The sequence below is a fragment of the Panthera leo genome, chromosome D1, assembly GCF_018350215.1.
Source record: "Panthera leo isolate Ple1 chromosome D1, P.leo_Ple1_pat1.1, whole genome shotgun sequence".
Classification (NCBI taxonomy): Eukaryota; Metazoa; Chordata; class Mammalia; order Carnivora; family Felidae; genus Panthera; species Panthera leo.
This window is the reverse complement of record NC_056688.1, coordinates 104,672,626-104,700,383: the sequence shown is the minus strand read 5'-3', so window position 1 is coordinate 104,700,383 and position 27,758 is coordinate 104,672,626. Positions and strand designations below refer to the sequence as shown.

The 27,758-nt window shown below is 37.2% G+C and overlaps 1 protein-coding gene across 12 annotated transcripts; it reads right to left on the bottom strand.

Annotated features, from left to right (window-relative positions):
* LOC122201052 (membrane-spanning 4-domains subfamily A member 14-like) lies at window positions 1-27,758 on the bottom strand. 12 transcript variants are annotated; one of them, XR_006194057.1, is made up of 8 exons: window positions 27,349-27,758; window positions 25,919-25,972; window positions 20,225-20,368; window positions 15,503-15,559; window positions 5,415-5,534; window positions 2,720-2,837; window positions 1,368-1,449; window positions 1-189 (listed from the first exon to the last, which is right to left on the bottom strand). XR_006194057.1 is itself a non-coding variant. In XM_042906936.1 (8 exons), exons 2-7 carry the CDS (start codon window positions 25,964-25,966, stop codon window positions 1,417-1,419), a joined length of 459 nt encoding a protein of 152 aa, XP_042762870.1. In that variant the 5' UTR covers window positions 25,967-25,972; window positions 27,349-27,758; the 3' UTR covers window positions 1-189; window positions 1,368-1,416. The 12 variants fall into 12 exon arrangements, 6 of the variants coding, with proteins under 6 accessions (XP_042762870.1, XP_042762869.1, XP_042762868.1 ...); XR_006194060.1 differs by having other exon boundaries at window positions 2,720-2,786; XM_042906936.1 differs by having other exon boundaries at window positions 2,720-2,776.

Genomic DNA, 27,758 nt, shown 5'->3' with positions numbered 1-27,758 from the left:
TTTATCAATTAAAAATTTTATTAATGAAATGGGGGAAAGGAAATACTACGATGGACTTCATTAAAATGCATTTTCCAAGAAGCCTCTTGAACAAAATGAAGTTCTTCATTCACCACTATGCTTTCCTCCTTGACTCAGGTCATTACGGTTCTTTAATATGTAGGAAAAGGATCCCCTTCTGCCGTGTACCTGAGGTAAGTTGGATGTTAGTAAACTGAACCATTAATACACTCCCAAATAAATAACTGCAGGATTTGGGGTAGAATTTTGGAAAGAATGCTAATTGGAAAGTTCTCATCCTTGAGATTTAAAAATTAAACCATGGGCTTTTGGTGCTTTTAAAAAATTTTCCTTCCTCCTTCTTCCTCCTTTGCTGCCTTTTTCCCTTTTTTCCTTCTCTTTATTTTCTTTCTCCCTTCCTTCCTTTTTGTTTCCTTAGGTTGACAGCCAAAAATGATGTTATAGGAATAGATACATCCCTTAAAAATATTGATCACGTAAGAACATATAGTTTTCTACTCAAACTAAATTGCATTATTTAGTATAGCGTTGAATACCTATCAGTTTAAATTCTAATTGGGTCGAGAGCTATATACATTCTCATAGGTTCAATTAATGATTTTTCTCTTTCAATTTATTCATAGGGAATTATGAAGTTGACGTGTGTGTGTGTGTGTTTGGTGCGTGTGATCTAAATATACGTGTCCTCTTTTTCTCCATCTCCCAGTATTAAAATTTATGGCAGCCAACACTTACAGCATGAGAGCATGTTATAGCACAACATTCATTTCTGTAATAGTTTAGATCCAATCTACTTTCTTGAATCCCATTTCCCACCACTCACCTCCACAAAGACTATACTCCATGCTAATTAATTTATTTACCATTTCATAAATATGCCTTGTTTGGGTTGCCATCTTAATCTGCAGAATTGCTTTTCTTAAATAACCTCTATTTTGAATTAATCTGATAAAACTATTTGGAATAGAGATGGGATTATCAGAAAAAATTTTCCCTTTGGATTTTCCACTTTCTCTTGATACTCAGAGGCTACATCTCCATTTCTACTGCAAAAGGCATTTCCTTTTGAAAATACACGAGATGTCGTTCCATAGAAATTACAAGGGTGTTGAAAGCCTGATATCTGGAACACTGATTGCCTTTTAATACATTTTCTATAAAGTTTCCCTCTCCATTGCTAGTTTCTGAGATCCTAAGAAACATATCATTTGAGGACATTTTCCCATATTCTGGTGTTCCATAATTTCCATAATCATACATTCCACACATGACACTTCTGATAGGAATGAAACCTAATAGTCTTGGGTATAGCTTTCAAAGCTGAGATTTACCCATATCATTCTTACCTCATCTCATAGCTTAGATGAAAGGTTTCCTTGGGCTCCTTCATTTTTTTCACATTATTTGGCAATTTGCATTTCCATTCTCCTATCAGAGCAATGGTTGATTTGATCTCAGTGATTTGTACTTTAGTATGAATGTTTCAATGCCTATCCTTACTTAGCAGATGCTTGAGGTGGAAGAAAATATTATCTGGGTATCAATGGCTTCATCCAAGTACATATGAAGGCTTAGAACCAGAAATATTTGAAAACAAGATCTGTAAGTATCTCCCTTCCCCTTTTCTCTCAAATCTTTTTTCCTACTTCTGCTCCAAGACCCCTGGGGTTCTAGGCATTCTGATTCTTTTTTTTTTTTTTTTAGTGTTTATTTATTTTTGAGAGAGGCAGAGCATGAGCAGGGTAGGGACAGAGAGAGAGAGAGAGAGAGAGAGAGACAGACAGACAGACAGACAGAATATGAAGCAGGCTCCAGGCTCTGAGCTGCCAGCATAGAGCCTAATGTGGGGCTTGAACTCATGAACCGCAAGATCATGACCTGAGCCGAAATCAGTCGCTTAACCGACTGAGCCACCCAGGCGCCCCTAGGCATTCTGATTCTTAATGATCATTTCCTAAATCTCCCTATGTATCTGGTCTAGAATACATAGATAAACCACTCTTTCCTCCACATTAACGTTGCATTCCTTCTGAGTTGTTCTTATGATTCAGTGATCCTTAAACCTGGGCCTCTGGTAGGGGAACTGGGGAGGAAAGGGCAGATGTATCTTTTACCAAAGTTCTCTGATTCTGTGATGTTGAGGTCAGTTGGAGATAAAGTTTGTCTTTAGACATGAAGTAGTAGGTGTGGAGGAAGTAGGAAAATGGATTTTACCATCTTTTCCAACTTCTCAGTTACTGTAAAATCATGGTTTCTGAAAACGCCAAAGAGTCTACACTTTGCTATTCAACACGTTTTCTCAAACTTTGAAAATTAAAGATATAAGACTTCAGCATTCCCATATCCCTGGACCTGCTTATAACCTCCAAAAAGTTCTTTTTGTTTGTTTCTAGTGAAATATCTATTGACTTAAGCAGACTCAAGCCAGAAAATCATCTATCTTCTATCCTGTTCTCTCACGAGGTGTGAACATAAAAAAATTATGTCATACAAAACATCTTTGTCTAGGGCCAATTATTGTCCCTCAGTTGTGTAGAAACCTGTTCAGTGCACATTAGTACAGTGTGTTTTCAGCTACCTTTAACACATCTTAGAGACGACACTAAAATCTTATTAAAACTTTAGTTCAGTTCTTCAAACAGGTTCATAATGGAAGCCAGTATCTTCTAATTCACCAAGGGAGAAAGGAGATACTTACCACATCTTTATTATCTGAGATGTTTAGCTTTGTATATCCAATGGGCCACTGTGCACGCTGTAAACAACTCCAAGATGGTGAATAAAAACAGATATTCTGAAAGGATTTTACCACTTCTCTGTTTCCAAAAATAAAATGTACATTCCTTACAGATATTTATACGTTAGCACTTTAAAAATAATCAAAGCATTGTACAATTAATTGCAAGAAGATAAAAAACTAAGAGAATAACCACTCAATATATCCTCAGCCCCCCAAACTGTGGTTATTTATATATATTTTCTTGATCATAGTGATAACTCATAATTATTGAGGATGAGCATAAGCTGACAGTTTTCTGCCAAATGGATAAAGAGAATCATCGATTACGTTTTCCTGTGTGTGGTTTTGGGTAAGGTCAGCAAATTTTCACTGAAGCCAGCGGACCTCTAGAGAAGATGGATTCGGAACACTCTTGAAGTTCGGTGTTACAGAACTTATTTAATGGAGAGATGTTTAGAATTAAGCCTGTTTTAGGAAAGGGCCCTAAAGAGGAACTTACAGTGGAGGGAAAAAAAAGGTTTGGGTTTATGACTAGGCTCAACAGAAAGGCTTTTGTGTCCTATGGGTAGGTGGTTTCCTCCTGGGATTATGCCTCTGACTATAAACCCCAGTAGACCCATATCCTTGTAGGACACTTGGATAGTGGCAGGCCGGAAGGGCCCAAAGCACTTTGTGACAAGGCCACCATGGGCTATTGAGACCAGTTTTCAATATTGACACCATTTGATAGCAACTGAATCCATGACATGTGAAATTATGGGCATGTTGGTAGATTACTGAGGTAGTCTACTACTACTCAACGAGAGGTTTGGAGTCCATATTGAATCTTTGGCTGTCAATGTTCTTGAATAATTTGAGATGGTCAACGGGGAAGAAGACCTTGGGTTTCTTGCTTATGTAAGCATTGGTGGTTCGAGAGATAAGTTGGAAAAATGAAAGAATCAAGATTATAATTGCACTCCAACCCAGTAAAACGAGACATTCCTATTGTGTAAATATAATCTGAAGCAATATCTGGAGGCTCATGTTTATTCAAGGTTTTACTTTAAGGTATCTTTCAGGGTATGTGTCATAAAATATTAGCATTCCCTGCAGCCAGAAGATGTTTCTATGATGTGTCATTTAACTGATTTCTGTTAGGGCTCAATTTTGTGTAGTGAAATAACTTGGAATTTAGACCATTTTTTATTAGAATGAATGTTCTGCAAGTAAAGAGCTCTGACCATGAGTAAGTAGATTAACATTTCTTTTCTTTTTTTGTTAATGTTTATTTATTTTCGAGAGAGAGCATGAGTAGGGTAGAGGCAGAGAGAAAGGGAGACAGAGAATCCCAAGCAGGCTTTGCATTGACACAGGGCTCAAACCTACAAACCATGAGATCATGACCTGAGCCAAAATCAAGAGTCAGTCGCTTAACTGATTGGGCCACCCAGACGCCCCAACATTGCTTAGCTTATTTCTGTAATTGAGTCAGAGACATAAATCATTCCCTGAGGAAGTTTACAATCCCACTTGCTGTAAAATCACTTTCAAAGCTATGTAGAAATAAGAAAAATTCAGCAAAATGCAAACCAACATATGTGCTTTGGAACTAGCTAATTAACTAAGAGTTTGGGATTTTGAAGTAAAGAGAGCTTGCTGTATTAGGCTAAAACTTTAGAAACAGGCAACATCTGGTAGGCTCAAATCAGAAAAGCTGGTTCCTAGGTCTTGGTCAAAAGCTCATCTCTTTTGACCTCTGTCAAGCTCTGGGCAGATAGGATAGAACAGAAAGACAGGAATCCACAGACAAGGTTTTAGAACTTATGGTTTTAACTCCCACCCAACTTGCTTAGCACTGATTCCTATCTCCTTGCCATCATAGCTTCTTCTCCCCCCCCACATGAACAAACATATATGGTTAAATGCACAAATGTCCACAGTCCCACGTGGATAGAAACACAGCTATACACACAAAGTGAAACACAAACATGGACACACTTAAAACAGACTCAGACCTGCTGACAGGAAGATTGACAGACACGAAGCAGGAAGTTCAGAAAGATCCATATAGTCGTGTGTATACAGAACTGATTACACATAACATTCCAAATCACATCCATTTATAGTGTTCGACTTTATTCTGCCTGAAGATCACATCCCTGGCGAGCATAAATCCCTGGGTCCCTGGGTGTCACAAGTACATAAGGATGTTATTTCCTTCTTTGAAGATCAAATCTTGCTATAATACTCTTGATCATTTAAGGTCTGGGAAAACTGGCTTCTGAGATGAGGTACCTAGGAAGAACTGAGCTGCCCATTATAAAAATACTAGGTGGGCCTATTGTATACCAGAATTGGTATATAATACCAGTTTTGAACACAATACTAATTCAATACCAGAATTGAATATAATGCCAAACCACTCAAAACACATCTATTAATATTTAGAATACGTTCCAGTTGCTTACTTGAGGTTTGGGGTGATCCTAGGTTTAGAAAGGTAACCTGTAGTTTGAACCACATTTGTAGCAGAAGGCACACATCAGAGTACATTAATGATAAAGGTCACTGCCATATCCTGCCTAATACTTAACTACTTCGATCGCGCACCAAAGAATTTAAATGTAACTCTAAATCTGTGACGAAATTCTCGTAGAAACCTGGTATTTACCTCGGGCCAAATAGGAGCTTGTGTAGTCAAACTGTATATTATAAACTCAAATGATATTATAAGCAGACCAATCACGGCAGCGCAGGCACTTACGATGTTCACTGCTATAGTATAGGACATCTGGAATAGAAAGAAGAGAGTCACCAGTCACCGGAAGTTATCCATATACATCACTGCCAGGTACATTCAAGTAGAAGATTTATACAAATCCTGATCTTTCCAGAATAGTAAAGGCCATCAAAAGGACTGTCAGAACTGCAGATTTGTCCCAATAACTGAACAATTTGGGCGAAAATAAAACTTTTGATGTAGTGTGCATATATTTATTCCTTCTCTGACAACTAATTGTTGAATGCCAATTCTGTATCATGCAAACTGTCCTCTGTGTTGTTAGATAAAGAGGCAGAAAAGGAGTGGTCCTGCTCTCAAGGAAGACTGGTGAGGAAGATGTACAAGTGTCTATCAAATGTGAATAAGATGGAAACAATGTTAACAATAGAGCCAAATTTTCAGTGCCACACAGGGTCAGATGACCAGAGAGCTAATATTCCAGGAGTTTGCCATGGTTCATTTAACAGTGCTAGAAGGGGAGTCGGGGAATTTTGCTGGAGAGATAGGTGTCATCTAGATAGATAGGATTTTATCTTGAAGATAGTGGGGAATTAATTACATCCCTCAAAGTGCCATTGTTTTCAGGCCACATCTTGTTAGGCTATGTACTCAGGACAATGCATATGTAAATGTTGCTGCATAATCACACTTTGTCCATAGATGAGGTCAGAGGAGTGATAAGCCCTATGATACTTTTGGAGGATATCCTTGTCTTATACTTATTTCCTTGTTCTCATTTGCATCAGTAGAATTCTATCTTTTTTTTTTAACGTTTATTTATTTTCGAGACAGAGAGAGACAGAGCATGAACGGGGGAGGGGCAGAGAGAGAGGGAGACACAGAATCTGAAACAGGCTCCAGGCTCTGAGCTGTCAGCACAGAGTCCGACGCGGGGCTCGAACTCACAGACTGCGAGATCATGACCTGAGCTGAAGTCGGATGCTTAACTGCCTGAGCCACCCAGGAGCGCCAAATCGTATGTTTATCTATATGCTGTTCACTGTTGTACACTGATCTTAATTTATTCTTTGGGAATAAATTCCCCTTAGAGATAATTACATTAAAATAAAATGTTCATTAACTCTTAAAATCAAGTATTATTAGTTTTACACTTTCTTTCTTTTTGATTATTTCCACATAGATTTTGAAATCAACTTACCAACAATGAGAAAAAATCCTTTTAGGACTTTGACTGGGATTGTATTGGATCTATAAAATCATTTGAAGGAAAACTGACATCTTAAAAGTGTTTGCTTTTCCATCCATGAACATACCCATTTATTTAGATACTGTTCAGTTTCTCTCTGTGATGTTTTGTAGTGGTCGATGCAAAGGTTTTGGAAATATTTCATTGACACTTAGGGATAAATTCTTGTTTTTTAAGTTTATTTATTTTGGGGGGGGGGGATGTGTGTGGGGAAGGGACAGAGAGAGAGGATCCCAGCTCCATGCTGTCGGCTCAGAGCCCGATATGGGACTCACACCCATGAACCATGAGATCATGAACCGAAATCAAGAGTTGGATGCTTAACCGATTGAGCCACTCAGGTGCCCCTAGGGAAAATAATTTCTAAGGGTTTTATTTTTGAGTGCAATTGTAAAGGTGTTTTTACAAATTTCATCTCCAATACACAGAAATACAGTGGACTTCTTAATGTGAATTTTTATTCCTCAATGTTGATAAATTCTAATTAGTTGAATATTTTTTTGTAGGCTTCTTAGAATGTATAGGAATGTCTATGAATAAAGCAGGTATTACCATTAACTTTTTAACTTGATGTTTTTTATTCCTTCTTCCTGACTTAACTGCACTAGACAAGAACTCCTGTACAATATTAAATAAATTTGGTGAAACAGTAATTACTTGCAACATTCGGATCCAAGGGAAAAACAGGTTTTTACCGTTAAGTATAATATTAGCTATAGATTTTTTTGTAGGTGCCCTTTAGTGGGTTGAGGACATTCACTTCTACTATTTTGATAAGATCCTTGTAAAAAAAAAATTTCAAATGCTTTTTCTTCATTTCTTTAATTACCTTAGTATATTGAATCACACTGATTGTTTTTGAAACATTGAACCAAGCTTGCATTCCTGGAATAAATTCTACTGCATTATGATTTTAAAAATATATCACTGAATATGATTTATGATATTTTAAGTGTTTTGACATCAGCATTCATTTTTCTTTTAAGGTCCTTGCTAATTTTTGGTGTCAGGATTATGTTGGATTTCAAAAATTCTGTTGGAAAATGTTCCTTCTCCTTTGTTTTCTGAAATATTTTGTGTACCATGTGATATCATTTGTTCTGAAATATTTTGTGTACCATGTGATATCATTTGTTCATTAAATCTTTGATAGATTTATTACTTAACATGTGTGCCTAGAATTTTCTTCATGGAAAGATCTTTAATGATTAATGCAATTCCTTTAACAAATACAGGGATATTTAATTTTCTATTTCTTCTTGTCCTTTTGGTAAGTTGCCAACTTTGGTAAGTTGGTAATGTCATTTATAGCATTTCCATGTTCTTTCTTTACTGTCTCTAGTATCTGTACTGATATTTCATCTTTAATTCTTGATATAGTAATTTGTGTTTTATCTTATTGTTTCTTGACCAATCTTACCAGAGGTTTATCAATTTTATTAATCTTTTCAAAGAACAAATTTTCAGCTTTGCTAGTTTCTTGTTTATCTATTTTCTATTTTATTGGCACCTGCTCTTATCTTTATTGCTTCATGCCCTCCACTTACTTTGTATTAAATATTCTTTCTTTTCTAGTTTTTAAGTTGGAAATTTAGATAATTGGACTTTAAACACTTCATTTCTTCTACTATACACTTTTAAAAGCTGTAAATTTCCTTCAAGCATTGTTTTATCTCAAAAATATTGATATGTAGTGTTTCTGTCATTCAGCTCAAAATATTTTCTAGTTTTTTTGTGATTTTTTTATTCATGTGTTATTTCTTAACTGTATTGTGTAATTTCCAAATATTTGGATTATTTCTTGGATATACAATGATTAGTTTTTAATTTAATTTGCTTTCATTTTAATTTAATTCTATTTCAAGTTATTTCTGGTCCATCAGTAGGTTGCCTATAGTAAGAATAATAAACCTATTCTATAATATTTCATGCAATCTTGTGAAATTTGTTATTATTTTGTTTCAATGTATGCTGTATCTTGGTGAACATTCTATGTGCAGTTTAAAAGAGTATGTATTCTAGAGTCTTTCTCTGTGTAGTGTTTTACAAAGATTAACTAAGTCAAATGTTTCAATTTTCTACTCCTGGTTTTTGTTCACCTGTTCTATCAATTACTTAGAGAGACATGTCAAAATCTATTACGATTGTGGATTTTTCTATTTCTCCTTTTATTTCTTTAGTTTTTGCTTCATTTATCTTAAACTTCTAATATTAGATACCTACACATTTGTGGTAGTTATGTATTCCTGATGAATTAACACTTTATTACACTGAAATGTCTCTGTTGGTAGTCACATGGTATGTCTTCGTATTTATTGGTTCTTAATGATTATAACACATGAGCTTCCTTACGCTTATGCATGTCCATCTTTTCATGTATATTTTTTGATATTCTATTACTTCTAGTGGGCATTACTTGTTTGGCTAGTCTGAGGATATCGGACTTTTAACTGGAATGTTTGTCTATTTACATGTGGTATGATTATTGATATATTTGGGTTGTTCTATTTTTTTGTTGTTGTTGTTTTTCTTTCTCTGCTTTGAGTTAAAATATTGTTTTTAAGGTTTTTATTTTACTCATTTGAGAGAGACAGAGATAGTGTGAGTGGAGTGGGGACAGAGAGAGGGAGAGAGTGAATCCCAAGCAGGCTCCATGCCGTGAGCGCAGAGCCCAATGCAGGGCTCGAGCTTACGAAACCATAAGACCATGACCTGAGCCGAAATTGAGTCAGATGCTTAACCGACTGAGCCACCCAGGCACCCCTGGGTTAAAATATTTTTTAAGCTTTTGTTTCCTTAATGGGAAATTTATTTATTTTTATTAATTTTTTTTAATCTTTATTTATTTTTGAGAGGGGGGAAGCCGGAGTGGGGGAAGGGCAGAGAGAGGGAGACACACGGAATCCAAAGCAGGCTCCAGGCTCTGAGCTGTAGCACAGAGCCTGATGCAGGCCGCCAACCCATGAGTTGTGATCATGATCTGAGCCGAAGTCCGACACTCAACCAACTGAGCCACCCAGGCGCCCCTCCTTAATGGGCTTTTTAACTGCATAGTTTTGTATTATTGTATAGTCTAGGTTCTACTATATGTATCCTTAATATATCACATTCTACTCAGAATTAATATTGTCCCACTCCTTGTAAAACATAACACACTTATGGTATTTTAATTCTATTTACTTTTGTGTTACTTTTGTAAAATATTTTACTCACACATGTTATAAAATTGAAAATATAATGTTAATTTTTAAAGTGAGGTATATAATTGACATGCATGATTATATTGCTTTCAGGTGTACAACATAATGATTTGATATTTGTATATATTACAAAATGATCACCACAATAAGTCTAGTTAACATCCATCATCATACATAGTTAAAAAAATTTTCATCCTAGTGATGAGAACTTTTAAGATTTATTCTTTGGGGCACCTGGGTGGTGCAGTCGGTTAAGCATCGGACTTTGGCTCAGGTCATGATCTCATGGTTCATGAGTTCAAGCCCCACATCGGGCTCTTTGCTGTGTGCACAGAGCCTGCTTCAGATCATCTGTCCCCCTCTCTCTGTCCCTCTCCTGCTTGTGCGTGCTCTCTCTCTTCTCTCTCGCTCTTTCTTTCTCTCAAAAATAAATAAATAAAAAGTTAAAAAAAGATTTATTCTTTTAGCAGCTTTCTAATATGCAATGCAGTATTATTAACTATATCAGTTGCCATGTTGTGTATTACATCCCTATGCTTATTTATTTTATAATTGGAAGTAGACACATTTTGACTCCCTTCACTCATTTTGCCCACCCCCACCCTCCACTTCTGGCAACCACCAATCTGTTCTCTAGTTGTATAAAGTTTTTTGTTTTTTTTTTAGATTTTTAGAAATTTTAGACTTTTTGTAGACTATTCATATATATATGTAAATTTAGATTTTTCTAGGCTGAGATTGCACTGTATTTGTCTTTCCCCACATGACTTAGTTCATTTAGCATAATGCCCTCAAAGTCCGTCCACGTTGTTGGAAATGGCAAAAATTCATACTTTTTTATGAGTGAGTCATATTCCATTGTGTATGTGTGTGTGTGTTGTTCTTGTATCTTGGCTATTGTAAATAATGCTGCAATGAACATAGGGACGCATATATCTTTTCAAGTCAGTATTTTTGTTTTCTTCAGATAAATCCCTGGAAATGGAATTGGTGGATCACATGGTAGTTCTAGTCTTAACTTTTTCAGAATCCATCATATTGTTTTCCATAGTGACTGCACCAGTTCATTCCCACCAACAGGGCACGAGGGTTCTCTTTTCTCCACATCCTCTCCAAAACTTATTTCCTTTTTTTTTTTTTTATTGTAGCCATTCTAGCAGGTGTGATATTATGGTTTTGATAGGCACTGCCCTGGTGTTTAGTGATGTTGAGCATCTTTTTGTGTGCCTGTTGGCCTTCTGTGTGTTTTCTTTGAAAACAACAGGTGCTAGTGAGAATGTGGGGAAAGCAGAACCCTTTCGCACTGTTGGTGAGAATGCAAACTGGTACAGCCACTCTGAAAAACAGTATGGAGTTTCCTTAAAAAGTTAAAAATAGAACTACTCTATGATCCAGCAATTGTACTACTAGGTATTTACCCAAAGGATACAAAAATACTAATACAAAGGGATACATGTACCCCTGATGTTTATACCAGCATTATCTATAATAGCCAAATTATGGAAATAGCCCAAGTGTCCAAAGAAGATGTGGTATATATATGCAATGGAATATTACTCAGCCATAAAAAGGAGTGAAATCTTGCCATTTGCAAGGGTGTGGATGGAGCTAGAGAGTATTATGCTAAGTGAAAGAAGTAATCAGTAAAAGACAAATACCATATGATTTCACTCATATGTGGAACTTAAGAAACAAAACAAATGAGCAAAGGGGAAAAAAAAGACAGAGGCAAACCAAGAAACAGACTCCTAACTATAGAGAACAAACTGATGGTCACCAGAGGGGAGGTGGGTAGGGGGATGGGTAAAATAGGTGATGAGGATTAAGGAGTATGCTTGCTGTGATGAGCACTGGGTGTTTATGGAAGCATCGAATCACTATATTGTACACTGGAAACTAATATTATACTATATGTTAACTAACTGGAATTTAATAAAAACTTTTTAAAAATGTCTATTTCAATTCTCTGCCCAACTTTAAACTGGTTTGGCTTTTTTGCTATTGCCTTGTGCTTGATATTTATATATTTTGGATATTAACTCCTTATCTGATATATGATTTGTAACTATTTTCTCCCATTCAGTAGGTTGGCTTTTCACTTTGTTGATGGTTTCCTTTGCTGTGCAGAAGTTCCCAATGTGATGTAGTCCCATTTGCTTATTTTTGCTTTTGTTGCCTTTGTCTTTGGTGTCAAGTCCAAAAAAAAAATCATTGTCAAGACCATTGTCAAGGAGCTTATGGCCTATGTTTTCTTCTAGGAATTTTGTCTTCAGGTCTTGCATTCAAGTCTTTAATCCATTTGAATTAATTTTTTTGTATGGTGTGAGATAGTGGTCTAGTTCCATTCCTTTGCATTGTGGCTGTCCAGTTTTCTTTAAAATTTTTTTTAAAGTTTATTTATTTTGTGTGTGTGTGTGAGAGAGAGAGAGAGCACACAGGAGGGGCAGAGAGAGAGAGGGAGAGAGAGAGAGAATCCAAAGCAGGCTCCGCACTGTCAGCACACAGCCCGATGTGGGGTTCAAACTAATGAACCGTGGGATCATGACCTGAGCTGAAACCAAAAGTCAATGCTCAACTGATTGAGCCAACCAGGTGCCCTGCTGTCTAGTTTTCTTCACACCATTTATTGAAGAGACTGTTCTTTCCCATTTTATATTCTTGGCTCCTTTGTCATAAATTAGGCGACCATATATGCATGGGTTTATTTCTGGGATTTCTGTTCTCTTCCATTGATTTATGTGTCTGTTTTTATGCCATTATCATACTGTTTTGATTACTATAGCTTTGTAATATAGTTTGAAATTAGAGACCACGATGCCTCCAGCTCTGTTCTTCTTTCTCAAGATTGCTTTTGGCTATTTAGGGGTACATTTTTTGTTTTTAGTAGTCAGTAAAGATATTAAGAAATAAAAAACACAATATTTTATCTTTACCTATGTGTGGTAGGTTAAATAATAGCTCTATAATAGATGTCATAATCCCCAGAAACTGTGACTATGTAAATATGAGGCAAAGGGGAATGTATAGATGTGATTAAGTTAAAGATCTTGAGATAAGGTTATCCTCAAATATCTGGTTTGGCCTAATGTAGTAACAAGGGTCCTTGTAAGAGGGAGGAAAGAGGATAACAAAGAAAAGACAATGTGTTTATGAGACAGAGGATAAGAGATTAGAATGGTGTGGCTCCAGCCGAGGAATGTGGCAGCCTCTAGAAGCTAAAAAAAGGCAAGGTACAAAATCTTCCCAATAGCCTCCAGAAGGAAAACAGTTCTGTCAACATTCTGATTTTGAGACTTTTGATCTCCAAAACTCTAAGATAAAAAATTTATGTTGTTTTAAGTCAATAAGGTTGTGGTAATTTACTACAGCAGCAATAGTGCACTAACATACTATATATTTATCATTTCTGGTGTTCTTTATTTCGTCTTGTGTGTCCAAGTTTTCATCTGCCACCACTTCCCTTCAGCCTGAAGAACGTTAATTTCCGTTGGTATTGTAGATCTGATAATAGAAAGATTTCTCAGCTTTTGCTTATATGAAAATGAATTGATTTCACCATTGATACTAAGGGGATATTTTCAGTAGGTATGGAATTCTAGTTGACAGTTTTTCCCCCCAGTGCTTTAAAGATGCCATTACATTGTTTTCTTGTGTCTTTTTTAGAGTAGAAATCTTGCACATATGTTGATATATTTGTTTCTACGAGTCAACAATTTTAATATTAATGTAAATGGTATTTTAACATTTGTTTATCCACTGGTTTCTGCAAGCATATAGAAAGATAACTTATTTGGTTTTTATATATTGAAGATATAAAATTCATTTATTTCTTAAAGTTTGTCATCCAGAAAAATTTTTTCTTCTTTCCAATATCATATACTTCCTTTTTCTTTGCCTTATAGCAATGGATAGGACACCTTAAATAAAATACTGAAGATATATGATGATAGCTTATATGCTTCTCTTGTTAAAAGATAAAGCATTAGGGGAAGTGTTAAAATTTTCAGTTTTCACTATTAAGCATGATATTATTTCTCCCTCTCTCTTTTGACAGATACCTTTTATTGTTTTTTTTTCATTCATTGAGTTGATCACTTGATTTTTATGTTTTTAATGTGGTAGATCACATTGATTTATTTTCAAATGTTAATCTAACCTTGCATTTCTGGAATTAGTCATGATGTATGATCCTTTCTATTTGCATTTTTCACTATATTATCCTTTCTATTTGTATTTTTCTATATTCTATATTTTATTTGCTAATATATATTTTTAGGATTTTTACATCTATGGTCATGAGGGATTTTAGTCTGTAATTTTCTTTTAAGATCCAGGTAGAGTTTTAGAATCAATGATATATTGTCTTCATAATGGGTTGGGAGGTATTTTTCTTCTTTTTCTATTCTCTGGTAGAAAGTGGCATAGCTTCTCCTAATATGATTATAGATTTCTCTTTCTCTCTTATTTTGTCAAATTTTTTTTGCTTATTTTAAAGTTACCTTAATAGGTAAATATTTATGGGGCACCTGGGTGGCTCAGTCAGTTGAGCATCCAACTTCGGCTCAGGTCATGATCTCATGGTTTGTGAGTTCAAGCCCCGCATCAGGCTCTGTGCTGACAGCCTAGGGCCTGGAGCCTGCTTTGGATTCTGTGTCTCCCTCTCTCTCTGCTCCTCCCCTGCTCGCACTCTGTCTCTCTCTCAAAAATAAATAAAGATTAAAAAAAAATTTTTTTAAAGGTAAATATTTAGGATTATTATACATTATGTTGAACTAAACCTTTTACTATTATGCAGTGTCCCTTTCTAATAAAAATCTGATAACTTTTGCTTTAAAGCCTACTTTGTATAATATTAATACAGCTTTCTTTTGGTTGGTGTTCACAACAAATATTGTTATTCCAACTTCTACTTAAACCTGTCTATATGTAAAGTATGTTTTTGTTTTAAACTTTAAAAAAATTTTTTTTAACATTTTATTTATTTTTGAGACAGGGAGACACAGAGCATGAACAGGGGAGGGTCAGAGAGAGGGAGACACAGAATCTGAAACAGGCTCCAGGCTCTGAGCTGTCAGCACAGAGCCCGACGCGGGGCTCGAACTCACGGACTGCGAGATCATGACCTGAGCCGAAGTTGGCTGCTTAACCGACTGAGCCACCCAGGTGCCCCTAAAGTATGTTTTTAAAATAAATAACAGCAGTGTAAGATGAGGATCCAACTTTATCATTTTTCATATTGCTTATTTGGTTTTCCAGTACTATTTGTTGAAACGACTATCCTTTCCCCATTGGGTATTCTTGAGTTCCTTGTTAAATATTGGTTGACTATAAACGCAGGGATTTAATTCCAGGCTCTAGATTCTGTTCCGTTGGTCTGTGCTATTTTATGCCAGTGCCATACAGTTTTTATTACTATAGTTTTGTAGCATAGTCTGATATCAGGAGGTGTGATGTCTCCAGCTTTGTTCCTTCTCAAGTGACTCAGAGACAATGCTACCTCCTTACTGACTCTCCTTCTTCTGGAAAATAAAACTGTTATCTCTATAGTTGCTACAAGTATTCTGACTTACCAAGAACGTTGAACGCATCCTCTCTGTTAATACTGCAAAGACTCCTGAGAAGAGAAACTGAAAACAAAAATCACAGTTATTAATATACCTACTCATTATTTTTATATATAAACTTAAAGAGTAAAAGAAGTCTGGAATGCTGTAACATGAGGAATATCATCTTAATTCTTTGGTGGGACCATTGAGAAAATAATTCCAAAAATAATTCAATTTTCTGTATTACAGAGATGGAGAAGGCAAGAAGTCTCTGTTCAGTAAAACAACACATGCATTGGAAATGGAACTATGTGGGTCTCAAGTTGACTTCATAGGGCAAAAGGAGTGTCAAATTTTACTTAGATTTTGTCAGTCATAATCTAGTGATCCCATAATGTGAATTACGAGAAAATATATCCCATTAATGAACTTACTACTAGACAATGATATATACTGGTGATTTCACATGGAAGTACTGTTATTACAATGTTAAAAATATTTTAGTAATGGAAAATATAATTCAGAAATTATTTAAGTTTCATTTTACATGTTTAAATATAAGAATTATATAATGTCTTCCATAAGTAGCTTGTGCTGAAACCTTCTATCATTTCCTAAAACTTGTTAGAAAGATGACAGGGTGTACCAGAAATTTATTTATTTCATTGGTACAACTTTACTCATGCATGGAAACTTCCCATAGCATTAAAACATTAACTATTCCATTAGTGGTAAAGGGAAGGAATGCTCTTTCCCCAGAAAAATGGGGCCACTAACATGTCAATACTAAGTAGCATTTTGGGGTCAGAAGGCTCTGAATTTGAATTCCTTGTACTTTGCTTTCTATGTGACTCAATAGAGTCACATAGACTCTATCATTAGTTTTGCTTTTTTCATTGGTAAAATGGGGATTCATATTTTCTGTCTTTCTGTTTTCCTGTGTTGTTGTTGTAATAGTTACATAGAGAGCAATTCGCTGAATTATTTATACCCAACTTGGTCCTACTAGCTTCCACCTAAGGCTCAGAACTACATTTTCCAGAATTCCTTTCCTCTGATGGTCTCTGCTTACAAGTGGCCAAAAGAAAATCTGGAGCAGTATTTGGAAGAGAGAAGGGAAGGAGAAAGTATCACTCTCACAAGATCATGGCGATCAGACATGGCAGCCATGGCCTTATTTTTTTTTTTTTTCTCCTATTCCTCTGTTATGTTTTCATTTTTGTCTTCCACAGGCAGTTTCCAGACTTCTCCATAACCTTCCCTCGGCAACCCCACTCTGGTGGCCAAGAACCCATGGCTTCTTAGATTTAATTACAACTTCAACCTCTCCACTCTTGCCGGTGCCTCAGGCAGAAGCAGTTAGAGACCCTCCTTACAATTCTCCAACTCTCCTTTCCACATCTTCTCATCTCCAGGAACTCCCACATTTGTGAAGGCTCCGATTCTCATACTAGTTTCTGTATTTCCATAAATCTTGTGGTGGTCCTGTTTTCTTAAAAAAAAAAAACAACCCTGCAGTGAAATAAGCACTTTACCAAGTGCTTTACCAAGTACTAAGCACTTGACCAAGAAGACTCTGTTCTTCCTTAGCATCTTGGACTTTCTCCACTTGAGGTTCTCATTCTGGAAAAGCCTCCCAGAAAACCAAAACAAACCAAAACCAAAGTCATCAGAAAGAAGACCATTACCAGGATGTTTTCTTTTTTAATGTCAGATAGAATCATGGTCATAAAGAAAATTACTGTAGTTATTTATTGTATATTGCAGAGCTCATCCCAAAGTGCAGAGCCTGAACACATACGTTCATTCACTTTTGCAGCTCCATTTCTGGCTGATGATCCATTAAAAACATCAAAGGAGTATATGAGCAACAGTGAATTCCAAATGATTTATAGTTAGATCATCAACTGTTTCAAAGATGTCAATTCCCCTGAAGAAGGGCTTAGGACATAGAGACCAGCTAATGGGATGTGGTATGGCAAACAAACAAAACAAAAACAAAAAACCCTTGATTTTATGGGCTATAACTGATTTATAAAATTCCCATTTTCTCTATTCATACATTTATATTTGTCAGACTCAGGCTGATGGTATATAAGAGAATATTTGGGGGCCACTTTAAATAGGTGAATCGGGCATCTGGGTGGCTCAGTTGGTTAAGCATCTGACTTGAGCTCAGCTCATGATCTCACAGTTCGTGGGTTCGAGCCCCGCATCGGGCTCTGCTGACAGCTCAGAGCTTGGAGCCTGCTTTGGATTCTGTGTCTCCCCCTCTCTCTCTGCCCATTTTGTAATAATATTGATTTTTTTTTTTTTTTGGTGTTGAGTTGTGTAAGTTCTTTACATATTTTGGATAGTAACCTCTATTGGATATATCATTTGCAAATGTCTCCTCCCATTCAATAGGTTGTCTTTTAGTTTTGTTGATGGTTTCCTTTGCTGTGAAAAAGTTTCTTATTTTGATGTAGTCTCAATAGTTTATCTTTGCTTTTGTTTCCCTTGCCTTGGGAATTATATCTAGAAAAATGTTGCTACTGCTGATATCAGAGAAATTACTGCCTGTGCTCTCTTCTAGGATTTTTATGGTTTCAGGTCTCACATTTAGGTCTTTCACCCATTTTGAGTTTGTTTTTGTGTATGGTGTTAAAAGGTGGTCCAGTTTCATTCTTTGCATGTAGCTGTCCAGTTTTGCCAGCCCCATTTGTTGAACAGACAGTCTTTCCCCCGTTGCATATTCTTGCCTCCTTTGTCAAAGATTAATTGACTATATAAGCGTGGGTTTATTTCTGGGCTCTCTATTCTGTTCCATTGATCTATGTGTCTATTTTTGTGCCAGTACCATAGTGTTTTGTAGTATACCTTGAAATCTGGGATTGTGATATAGCCAGCTTTGTTTTCTTTCTCAAGATTGCTTTTTCAAGATTTGGGGTCTTTATGGTTTCTGCAAATTTTAGTATTATTTGTTTTTAGTTTTGTAAAAAATGCAATTGGTATTTTGATAGGAATTGAATTGATTCTGTAGATTGCATTGAATCTGTAGACATTTTAACAGTATTAATTTTTCCAATCCATGAGCGCAGTATATCTTTCCACGAATTTGTGTTGTCTTCAATTTCTTTCATCAATTTTTTAAAAAAATTTTTTAATGCTTAGTTTTTGGAAAGACAGAGAGAGAGAGAGAGAGAGAGAGAGAGAGAAAGGAGCAGGGGAGGGGCAGAGAGAAAGGGAGACACAGAATCTGAAGCAGGCTCCAGGCTCTGAGTTCTGAGCTGTCAGCGTATGGACCTATGCAGGGCCTGAACCCATGAACTGTGAGATCATGACCTGAGCTGAAGTTAGACGCTTAACCGACTGAGCCAGCCAGGTGCTCCTCTTTCATCAATGTTTTATAGTTTTCAGAGTACAGGTCTTTCACCTCTTTGGTTAAGTTTGTTCCTAATTTTTTTTTTTTTTTGGTGTAATTGTAAATGGTGTTGTTTTCTTAATTTCTCGTTCTGCTGCTTTGTTATTAGTATATAGAAATGCTATTGGTTTCTGGGTATTAATATTGTATCCTGCAAGTATACTGAATTGACTTATTAGTGGAGTCTTTAAAATTTTCTATATATAGTATCGTGTCACCTGCAAATAGTGACAGTTTAACTACTTATTTACCCATATGGATATGGATGCCTTTTATTTCTTTCTCTTGTATAATTGCTGTGGCTAGGACTTCTGGTACTATGTTGATTAACATACACAGATTTTCAACTGTACAGGGGTCAGTGTCCCTAACCTCCACCTCATTCAAGGGTCAACTGTACTTTTGTTTGTATGCCACTCGGTTTTGTCATGGTTTGTTATATAACAATAGATTACTAATAGTAACTTTTGTAATGAGAACTACTTTGACCATTCAATTTAAAACAATAACCTATATCCTTTCACTACTTCCCCAGAACCTTCATTCCCCCCTACTCTACTTTTTCTTTTTTACTTCCATAGCCCTTGTAACATACTACCCCTGCTACAATAAAGCTCCCTAAAGTCTGGGATCTGTTTTGTTTGCTGATGCATTTTAGGCAGCAAGAACAGGACCTGACATATAATAGGTACTCTATAAGTACTGGTTGAATGACCAAATTTCAAATTTCTTCTCCTTCTCTCCTTCTTCTTAATATTATTGTTATTATTATCATTATTAAGATTTTCACTCAGGATTTTGTGGGGACAATGTCGCATTATCCACCACACTCGCAGACATAGTGAATTTTTCTTTAGAGATTTCTTTTCAATTCCACCAAATTCTTCTCAGATCAACAGAACAAAAAGACTTCAGTTTTCTTTCCCTATGTAAATTCTGTATGTCCCACTATTTCCTTAGCAATTGTGCTCGCTCATATTGCTTGCCCCACTGGCAAAATAAATGGCCTATGGGTAGTGAAATAGTCACCAACCATTTTCTATTTTACAAAAATGCGCCTTATGCACCTTACTATTACTATTGTTCCCATTATCCAAAGAGGATGTAAAAAGTATCCTGTTAACAAAGACATACTCTTATTGTGAAGGAATATTACTGGTAAGGATCTAGGTTCTTTTCCTATTGATAGATTCCTTTTCAACTAGATATGAGAATGCATTCATTGAGAATAGAGATTGTGAATTTTTTGTGTGTTCTATCTCTGACACACTGCTTGGTCCGGAAACAGTCACTAAATGTGATGAATAAATGAACAACAATGAAGGAATAGATTATTCACTTACACACACAGATGACCAATATGTGTATCTTGTTATTACTACAAGAGGAAGATACGCTTTTCCAAATGCAATAACTTGTGTGGTAAACAAATACGTCCAGAGCTGTCCCACGAAGTGAACAATCAGACCGGTCATTATTTGTACGGCCTGGGAGGAAAGAATGCCATTAATTAATTACTACTATTCTAGTTCAATCTTTGAAAGGAACAAACATCAAGAAAATGTCAAGATGGAGCAAAAGGCGACTACCTAACAGAATTTTAGGATTCTCAACATTTAATTTAAATGAGGAGGCTTTGCTATTATTTCAGAGCAGTTTTCAGATACGATGACTATTCACGTGCCCAATAAAATTTTACTAGGAGCTTGTTTATGTACTTGGTTAGCTAAGAGATCATATGGCATGATTCTTGGAGCCCTGAAAGAATTGATGTCCCTCAATGTTCATCAGTGCCTATGTGGCCAACAATCTATACCTGCAGATACAGCTACCAGACCTGGCATTTCTGACCTTACTTGTCCTTCTCTCATCCTCCTAAAATTGAGATTTTCTTTTACCACCCCCATGCCCATCTGGACATATAGTAGTGTCCTCTGTCCTTTACAAACAGGAGTCAAAAAAAGAGATAGTGAATCCTTGGGATTTTTGGTTTCTTTTTTTTTTTTAATGCTTATTTATTTTAGAGAGAGAGAGAGAGAGAGTACAAGCGAGGGGCAGAGAGAGAGGGAGACACAGAATTTGTTTTTTTTCAATATATGAAGTTTATTGCCAAATTGGTTTCCATACAACACCCAGTGCTCATCCCAAAAGGTGCCCTCCTCAATACCCATCACCCACCCTCTCCTCCCTCCCTCCCACCCCCCATCAACCCTCAGTTTGTTCTGTTTTTAAGAGGAGAGACACAGAATTTGAAGCAGGCTTCAGGCTCTGAGCTGTTAGCACAGAGCCCAACGTGGAGCTTGAACTCACGAACCATGAGATCATGGCCTGAGCTGAAGTCGGATGCTCAACCTACTGAGCCCCCAGGTGCCCCAAGGGATTTCTGGTTTCTTATAACTCTTCCTAAGAAACATTATCAGGTGTGGAGATTGAGGAGGATTTCTGCCCACTAAAGCCAGACCAGCTATGATCGTTTCCAAGTCAAAGGAGGAGGAAATTTTTAAGCTTGCTATGTAGAGCCACAACTCGCTGTAGGGACTTTCCATTGGTTTTCAGATAGATGTTTCTCAGGTGTGCCTCCTTCTGCCACAGCTGAATCAACCACCCCTCCTTGCACCTCCCTACCACTGAAACACAGGAGTTAAGCCTGAAAAATCTGAAAGAGTTAAGCCTGAAAACTCTGAAGGAGTTATATCGGAGTTCAGATCCTAGTACCTCTTGCTTTACTCGTGTTTCTACAATGCCTGGGGACACTGACATCTTTTTTTCCTCACAGATCCTCATAAACAGGATAACTAACTTGAAATTTGCAACAGGCTTCTGTTCTGGTATATGATTATAAGGAGAGCCAAAAAGTGGCTAGTTGGTGGGGATATCTCTCTCATTTGGAGAATACTTTGCCATCCATGCATCACAATACCATGCATTATGTGGCACTTCTGACAGGTTGTGGCAGGGGAAGGAAGCAAGGGGTCTTTGGGGTAGATAGGGCTTTTCCTACATGGCAGTGGTGTAGAGTTTCATAGGATACAACAAATTTGTCTGAAGTCTGAGTTTAGTGAAGGATGTAGGATCTTTAAAAACTTCTTATTTTTGTGCCTTGAGTTTGATACATTTTCTATAGATTTTGGATACTAGCCCTTTATCTGATATGTCCTTTGCAAATGTCTTCTCCCATTCCGTTGGTTGCCTTTTAGTTTTGTTGTTTCCTTCGCTGTGCAGAAGGGTTTTATCTTGATGAGGTTCTTTTTTTTTGTTGTTTTTAATTTTTTTTAACGTTTATTTATTTTTGGGACAGAGAGAGACAGAGCATGAATAGGGGAGGGGCAAAGAGAGAGGGAGACACAGAATCGGAAGCAGGCTCCAGGCTCTGAGCCATCAGCCCAGAGCCCGACGCGGGGCTCGAACCCACGAACGGCGAGATCGTGACCTGAGCCGAAGTCGGACGCTCAACCGACTGAGCCACCCAGGCGCCCCTATCTTGATGAGGTTCTAATAGCTCATTTTTGCTTTTGTTTCCCTTGCCTCTAGAGACATGTCTACTAAGAAGTTGCTGCTGCCGAGGTAAAAGAGGTTGCTGCCTGTTTTCTCCTCTAGGATTTTGATGGTTTTCTTTCATCTATTTTGAATTTATTTTTATGTATGGTTAATAAAGTCATCCTGTTTCATTCTTCTGCATGTCACTGTTCAGTTTTCTCAACAACATTTGCTAAAAAGACTGTCTCTTTTCCACTGGATATTCTTTCCTGCTTTGGCAAAGATAAGTTGGCCATACATTTGTGGCTCCATTTCTGGGTTCTCTATTCTATTCCATTGATCTATGTGTCTGTTTTTGTACCCGTACCATGCTGTCTTGATGGCTACAGCTTAGTAATACAACTTAAAGTCTGGAATTGTGATGCCTCCAGCTTTGATTTTCTTTTTCAACATTGCTTTGGCTATTCGGGGTCTTTTCTGGTTCCATACACATGTTAGAATCATTTGTTCTAGTTCTGTGAAAAAATGGTGTTATTTTAATAGGGATTGCATTATGGAGGCTCCTCAAAAAATTAAAATTAGAACTGCCCTATGACCAGGCAATTGCACTACTAGGTATTTATGCAAAAGGATACAAATATGCCTGTTTGAAGGGGCACATGCGCCCCAATTTTATAGCAGCACTATCAATAATAGCCCAACTATGGAAAGAGCCCAAATGACCATCAACTGACGAATGGATAAAGAAGATGTGGTATATAGATACAATGGAATTCTACTCATCGATCAAAAAGAATGAAATCTTGCCATTGCAACAATGTGGATGGAACTAGAGTGTATTATACTAAGTGAAATAAGTTAGTCAGAGAAAGACAAGTGTCATGTGATTTCACTCATATGTGAAATGTAAGAAACACAACAGGTGAACATAAGGTAAGGGAAGAAAAAAATAAGGTAAAAATAGAGAGGGAGGCAGATCGTAAGAGACTCTTAAATACAGAGAACAAACTGAGGGTTGCTAGTGGGGAGATGGGTGGAGGGATGGGCTAAATGGGTGATGGGCATTAAGGAGGGCACTTGGGATGAGAACTGAGCATTATATTTAAGTGATGAATCACTGAATTCTACTCCTGAAATCAGTACTACACTACATGTTAACTAACTTGAATTTAAATAATAAGAAAAAAACCCCTTTTTATTTTTAAATGATTATAAATTCACAGTAATTTGCAAAAATAGTACAAGTCCTGTGCACCCTGAACCTGGATTCTCCCAGTGGTTACATCTTATGCAATTTATAGCATAATATCAGAATGAGGAACTAGACCTTGGTATAATATGTGCCTTAGGCCAAAACATGTTTCTTATCCCCCCCAAATCACTATCAATAGGCTGGGATGACACAACAAAAACTTAGAAAATATAGGAGACAAGCTTCATGACACTGGATTTGGCAATAATTTTTGGAAAAATAGATAGATTGAATTATGTCAAAATTTAAAACTTCTGTGCACCAAAGAACACAATCAACAGAGTGAAAAGGCAACTCACAAAATGGTAGACAGATTTGTGAATCATATATCTGGGAAGGAGTAAATATCCAGAATATATAAATAACTCCTACCACTCAACAACAGTAACAAAAATAGACAATCCAACTAAGAAATGGGCAAAGGACTTGACCTTTCTCTAGAGATATGGAAATGGCCAATAAGCACATGAAAAGGTGCTCAACAGCCTAACTAACCGTTAGGGAATTGTTAATCAAAACTACAATGCCACACCACTTTATACCTATTAGGATGGCTATCATCAAAAAAGAATACAAATGTTGAAGACCATGTGGAGAAATTGGACCCTTTGTGTACTGTTGGTGGGATGTAAAATGTTACTGCTGCTAGGGAAAGAGTTTGGCAGTTTCTCAAAGGTTAAACATAGAACTACTCTATGACCCAGCATTTCCATTCCTAGGTATATATATAAAAGAGTTGAGAGCAGGGACTTGAAGACCTACTTTACACCTATGTTCTTAACTGCATTATTCACAATAGTCAAAAGGTAGAAGCAACCCACGTGTCTATTGGCAGATGAATGGATAAACAAAGTGTAGTTATGCATACAATGGAGTATTATTCAGCCTTGAAAACAAAGGAGATTCCAGATCACCTACATCACGGATGAACCTGGGACCCATTATCCTGAGTGAAAGAATCTCATCACAAAAGAACACGTGCTACATGATTCCAAGTATCTGAGGTATTACAGCAGTCAAATTCATAGAGACAGAAAGTAGAATTGTTATTGCTAAGGGCCATGGGCAGGGAGAGGGAGTGGGGGGATTATTGTTTAATAGGTACAGAGTTTTAATTTTGCAAGATGAAAAGAGTTCTGTGAAGAAACCGTCAATGGTGATGGTTGCCCAACAGTGTGGATGTACTTAACGTCCCTGCACTGTACATTTAAAAATGGGTTTGATGGTAAATTTTATGCTTCTGTATTTTAGTACAGTTTAAATCTGTTTCAGCAAATCTTCGTGTGTATTGTGTTGGCAAGGACATGGGGGTATGGCCTTGTTACTGCTAGGAGTCTTCTTATATCTGTCAAAAGTTTTAGCTGTAATTAGTGATAGGAATAGGGAGAAGTGTGTCTATTCCATCTTGGAAACTGGAACTGGAGGCTAGAATGTTTTATTAAATGAAATGAGACCTGAACTCTTGGGTAATGGTAGATCTCATTAGAAGGGCAGTAATGTAGCCAGCAACCGTCCTATTTATTCTCAGACACACTTTAACTATTCCTTCTCAATATCCTTGCCCAGATAAGTGGGCAAGAAGGTCAGAAATAAAAACCTTTAATATCATATTATTGGGAAAGAGGAGAGGAAATTTTGGGTTCATTGCGTGCTTTAACGTAGAGTCCTCATCCAATTCTGTCAGAAGATGAGGTAGATCTTAAATAAGTGAAGGCAATAATACACTTGGGATGTTGGGAATATTCCTGGACCAAGCTTTAATCCTGTTGGTTTGATTCCTAATCTGACTCTATCACCCAGCAAAATGGGGAGATCATGCGAAAGGATAGCCTGCTACATTTGCTGGGAGCTGATTGGGAAAACAGTGGCATGTCCTGGGGATGAAGTCAAGAACACATCGCCACTATGATCACTGTCCACAAAGCTTTATGTCGGCAGCTTCTCCTGAATACATTTCTACAATCTGACCATCTCATTTGGGGCCGTGTTATCATTAGTTTAACATGAAATAATTTCTAGATGCCCAAAAGGGATTTTCTACCCATAACTCAGAGTATATTTTTCTTGGAGTGTGACTAAGTTGTAATGGTTTGGAATTATTTAAATGTAGTATTTAAAGTATGTAGCTTTAGCCTGATGTACAGTTTAGATGATCTGCTTGCATGTGGAAAATGCAGGCATGACGTAACCATTAACCCTCTTCCGTTTGGAAAGTTCACAATAGAGGTGGTTAAAGTCTCCTCAGTTTTGCATTTAGAAATTGCGACACTACAGTCATTTAGTTGTTCAAGAAGCATTTTGCTCTTACCCCCAACAATCTTGTTTCTTCTCTTATCCACAGACGACGTCTTGGCATTTTTCACTAAGATACAATAGAGAAATGGGAGGATGAAATGTGTTTCTTTTCTGCAGGAAAATTTAAGGACAAGTTAATTTTAATTATTTTCTTGGGTTAAAATTAAGAGGAACATCTACCCCTAGAGTTGCTAATTTTTCACTGTTTTGTAGTCCCTTGAGAGAATGTTTTTCCTCAAACCATCAAGATTGCAATCTTGAAAAAAAAATCCAATAATTATTTCTCAAAAAGTCTTACTCATTTGCCAACCTTAAACTGGACTGTAGCAAATTGTTGTGCAGTGGCTTCCCTGATCCATCGATCCCTCTAGAAATTACCCATATCCCCACCTTCATGATGTCAGGGAGATTGGACTTTTGTTTGCTGAGCTTTGTTCCCTCACTCCATGCTATTTCTCTCCAAATTAGAACCTGGTGCAGGGGTACCCACAGAATCTATCCACGTGCCTATGTTGGCTGCAAGGGAAGCTGAAAAATAAAATGTCATCTATTCTACTTTGGAAAGGTGAGCTTCACAAGTTAGGGATCTACAAAAATGCAGGGGAGGTGTTCAATAGATAAGACAATTAAAAATAACAGACAGCTACCATTCAATTGTGGATAACCTTTGGGATTTCTATATAACTCCTATCAGTCCTCCCTAGACTGCATACTTAACATCCATGAGGATTTTTCCTTGATCCTAGCTGATCGGGCCAAAGGTGAGCATCTAACTTGAACTGGTTCCATAGTATAAGTATACTCTTTCCTGGGTTGTTTGGGCTGGTCTCCCGATGAGAAGATAGACCTTGGGAGATGTGATTTGTCACGCCCCACCGTAATGGACAAAGTGGGAGAGAAGGTGAGTTTTGGGAGGGAGGTGAATGGAAAGGACACCCAGAGAAATGAAGAGACGGACAAGGAACAGAATTTCCTGAGTTTCTGATGGCTTTCAATCTTCCCCTTCCAGTTTCTTTTGGAAAACTGGTTGCCTTCTTGCCCTTACATTATGTAAACATAGCTATTCTTATATTACGATAAATATATCTTCATTGTGCTGAAACCAGTAAGAGAGAGTTTCTGTTTCTTGCAGTGAAAGTCTTTTTATTTTTGTAATGGCCTCATCTTCTAACTTTTCTCACACGGCTTTGAGAATCTGCTCTCCAGAATCTCCAATGGCTGATGGCTCTTCTGTTTTTCTCCAGCCTCTTATCTATAACCATACCTGAAGTCTAAGACGGGTCTTCAGATTCCTCACTTACAAACTTCCCCTTCCATTTACACAAACCAGGAAATCTTATGGCTCTGAGTCGCCCCTGACATGGCCTGTCAGCGCTTGCAACTGAGAAAATGTAGAAAGGCATAGAGGAAAGAGTCAAACTGAAGTTCAAATTTTGTCCTTACCAGTTACTACGTGGTCTTGCCCATATCACTTATTCTTTCAAAGGCTGTTTCCTCAGCAGCAACCCGCCCCCCCCCCCAACAAAAAACAACAAAAACAAAAACAAAAAACAATCCTGTAGGATTGTATTGGGGGAGGGGGAGCAAATAAGAGAAATTGGCACAGAACTGAAACCTGAACAGGAGCCAGCACTGGGAACACCTGCCCTCAGAGTGGTGCGCACGGACCATGGATCCCTGCGGTCACTTGATTACAGGGCTAGAGGGGCTCGATCTCACAGGTGGTGCCCTTAGTTCGGTGCCGTCCAGCTCCGGGAGTCTTGGGGGCGACACTTGCCCAGTGGGCGCCGCTTCTTCAGCGGCGCCCCTCATTTCCCCTCGCGGGGCCCTAACGCTGCGGTTGGAGCCAAGAG

Excerpts from the sequence above, each read along its gene's own strand:
- LOC122201052 (XM_042906934.1), bottom strand. The coding sequence starts at position 25,966 with ATGCCAAGACGTCGTCTGTGGATAAGAGAAGAAACAAGATTGTTGGGG. Across the intron at positions 20,369-25,918 it reads AAGAAACAAGATTGTTGGGG|GCCGTACAAATAATGACCGG; the intron begins GTAAGAGCAAAA and ends CTTTCCTCCCAG. Across the intron at positions 5,535-15,502 it reads GGATGCGTTCAACGTTCTTG|ATGTCCTATACTATAGCAGT; the intron begins GTAAGTCAGAAT and ends TTTCTATTCCAG.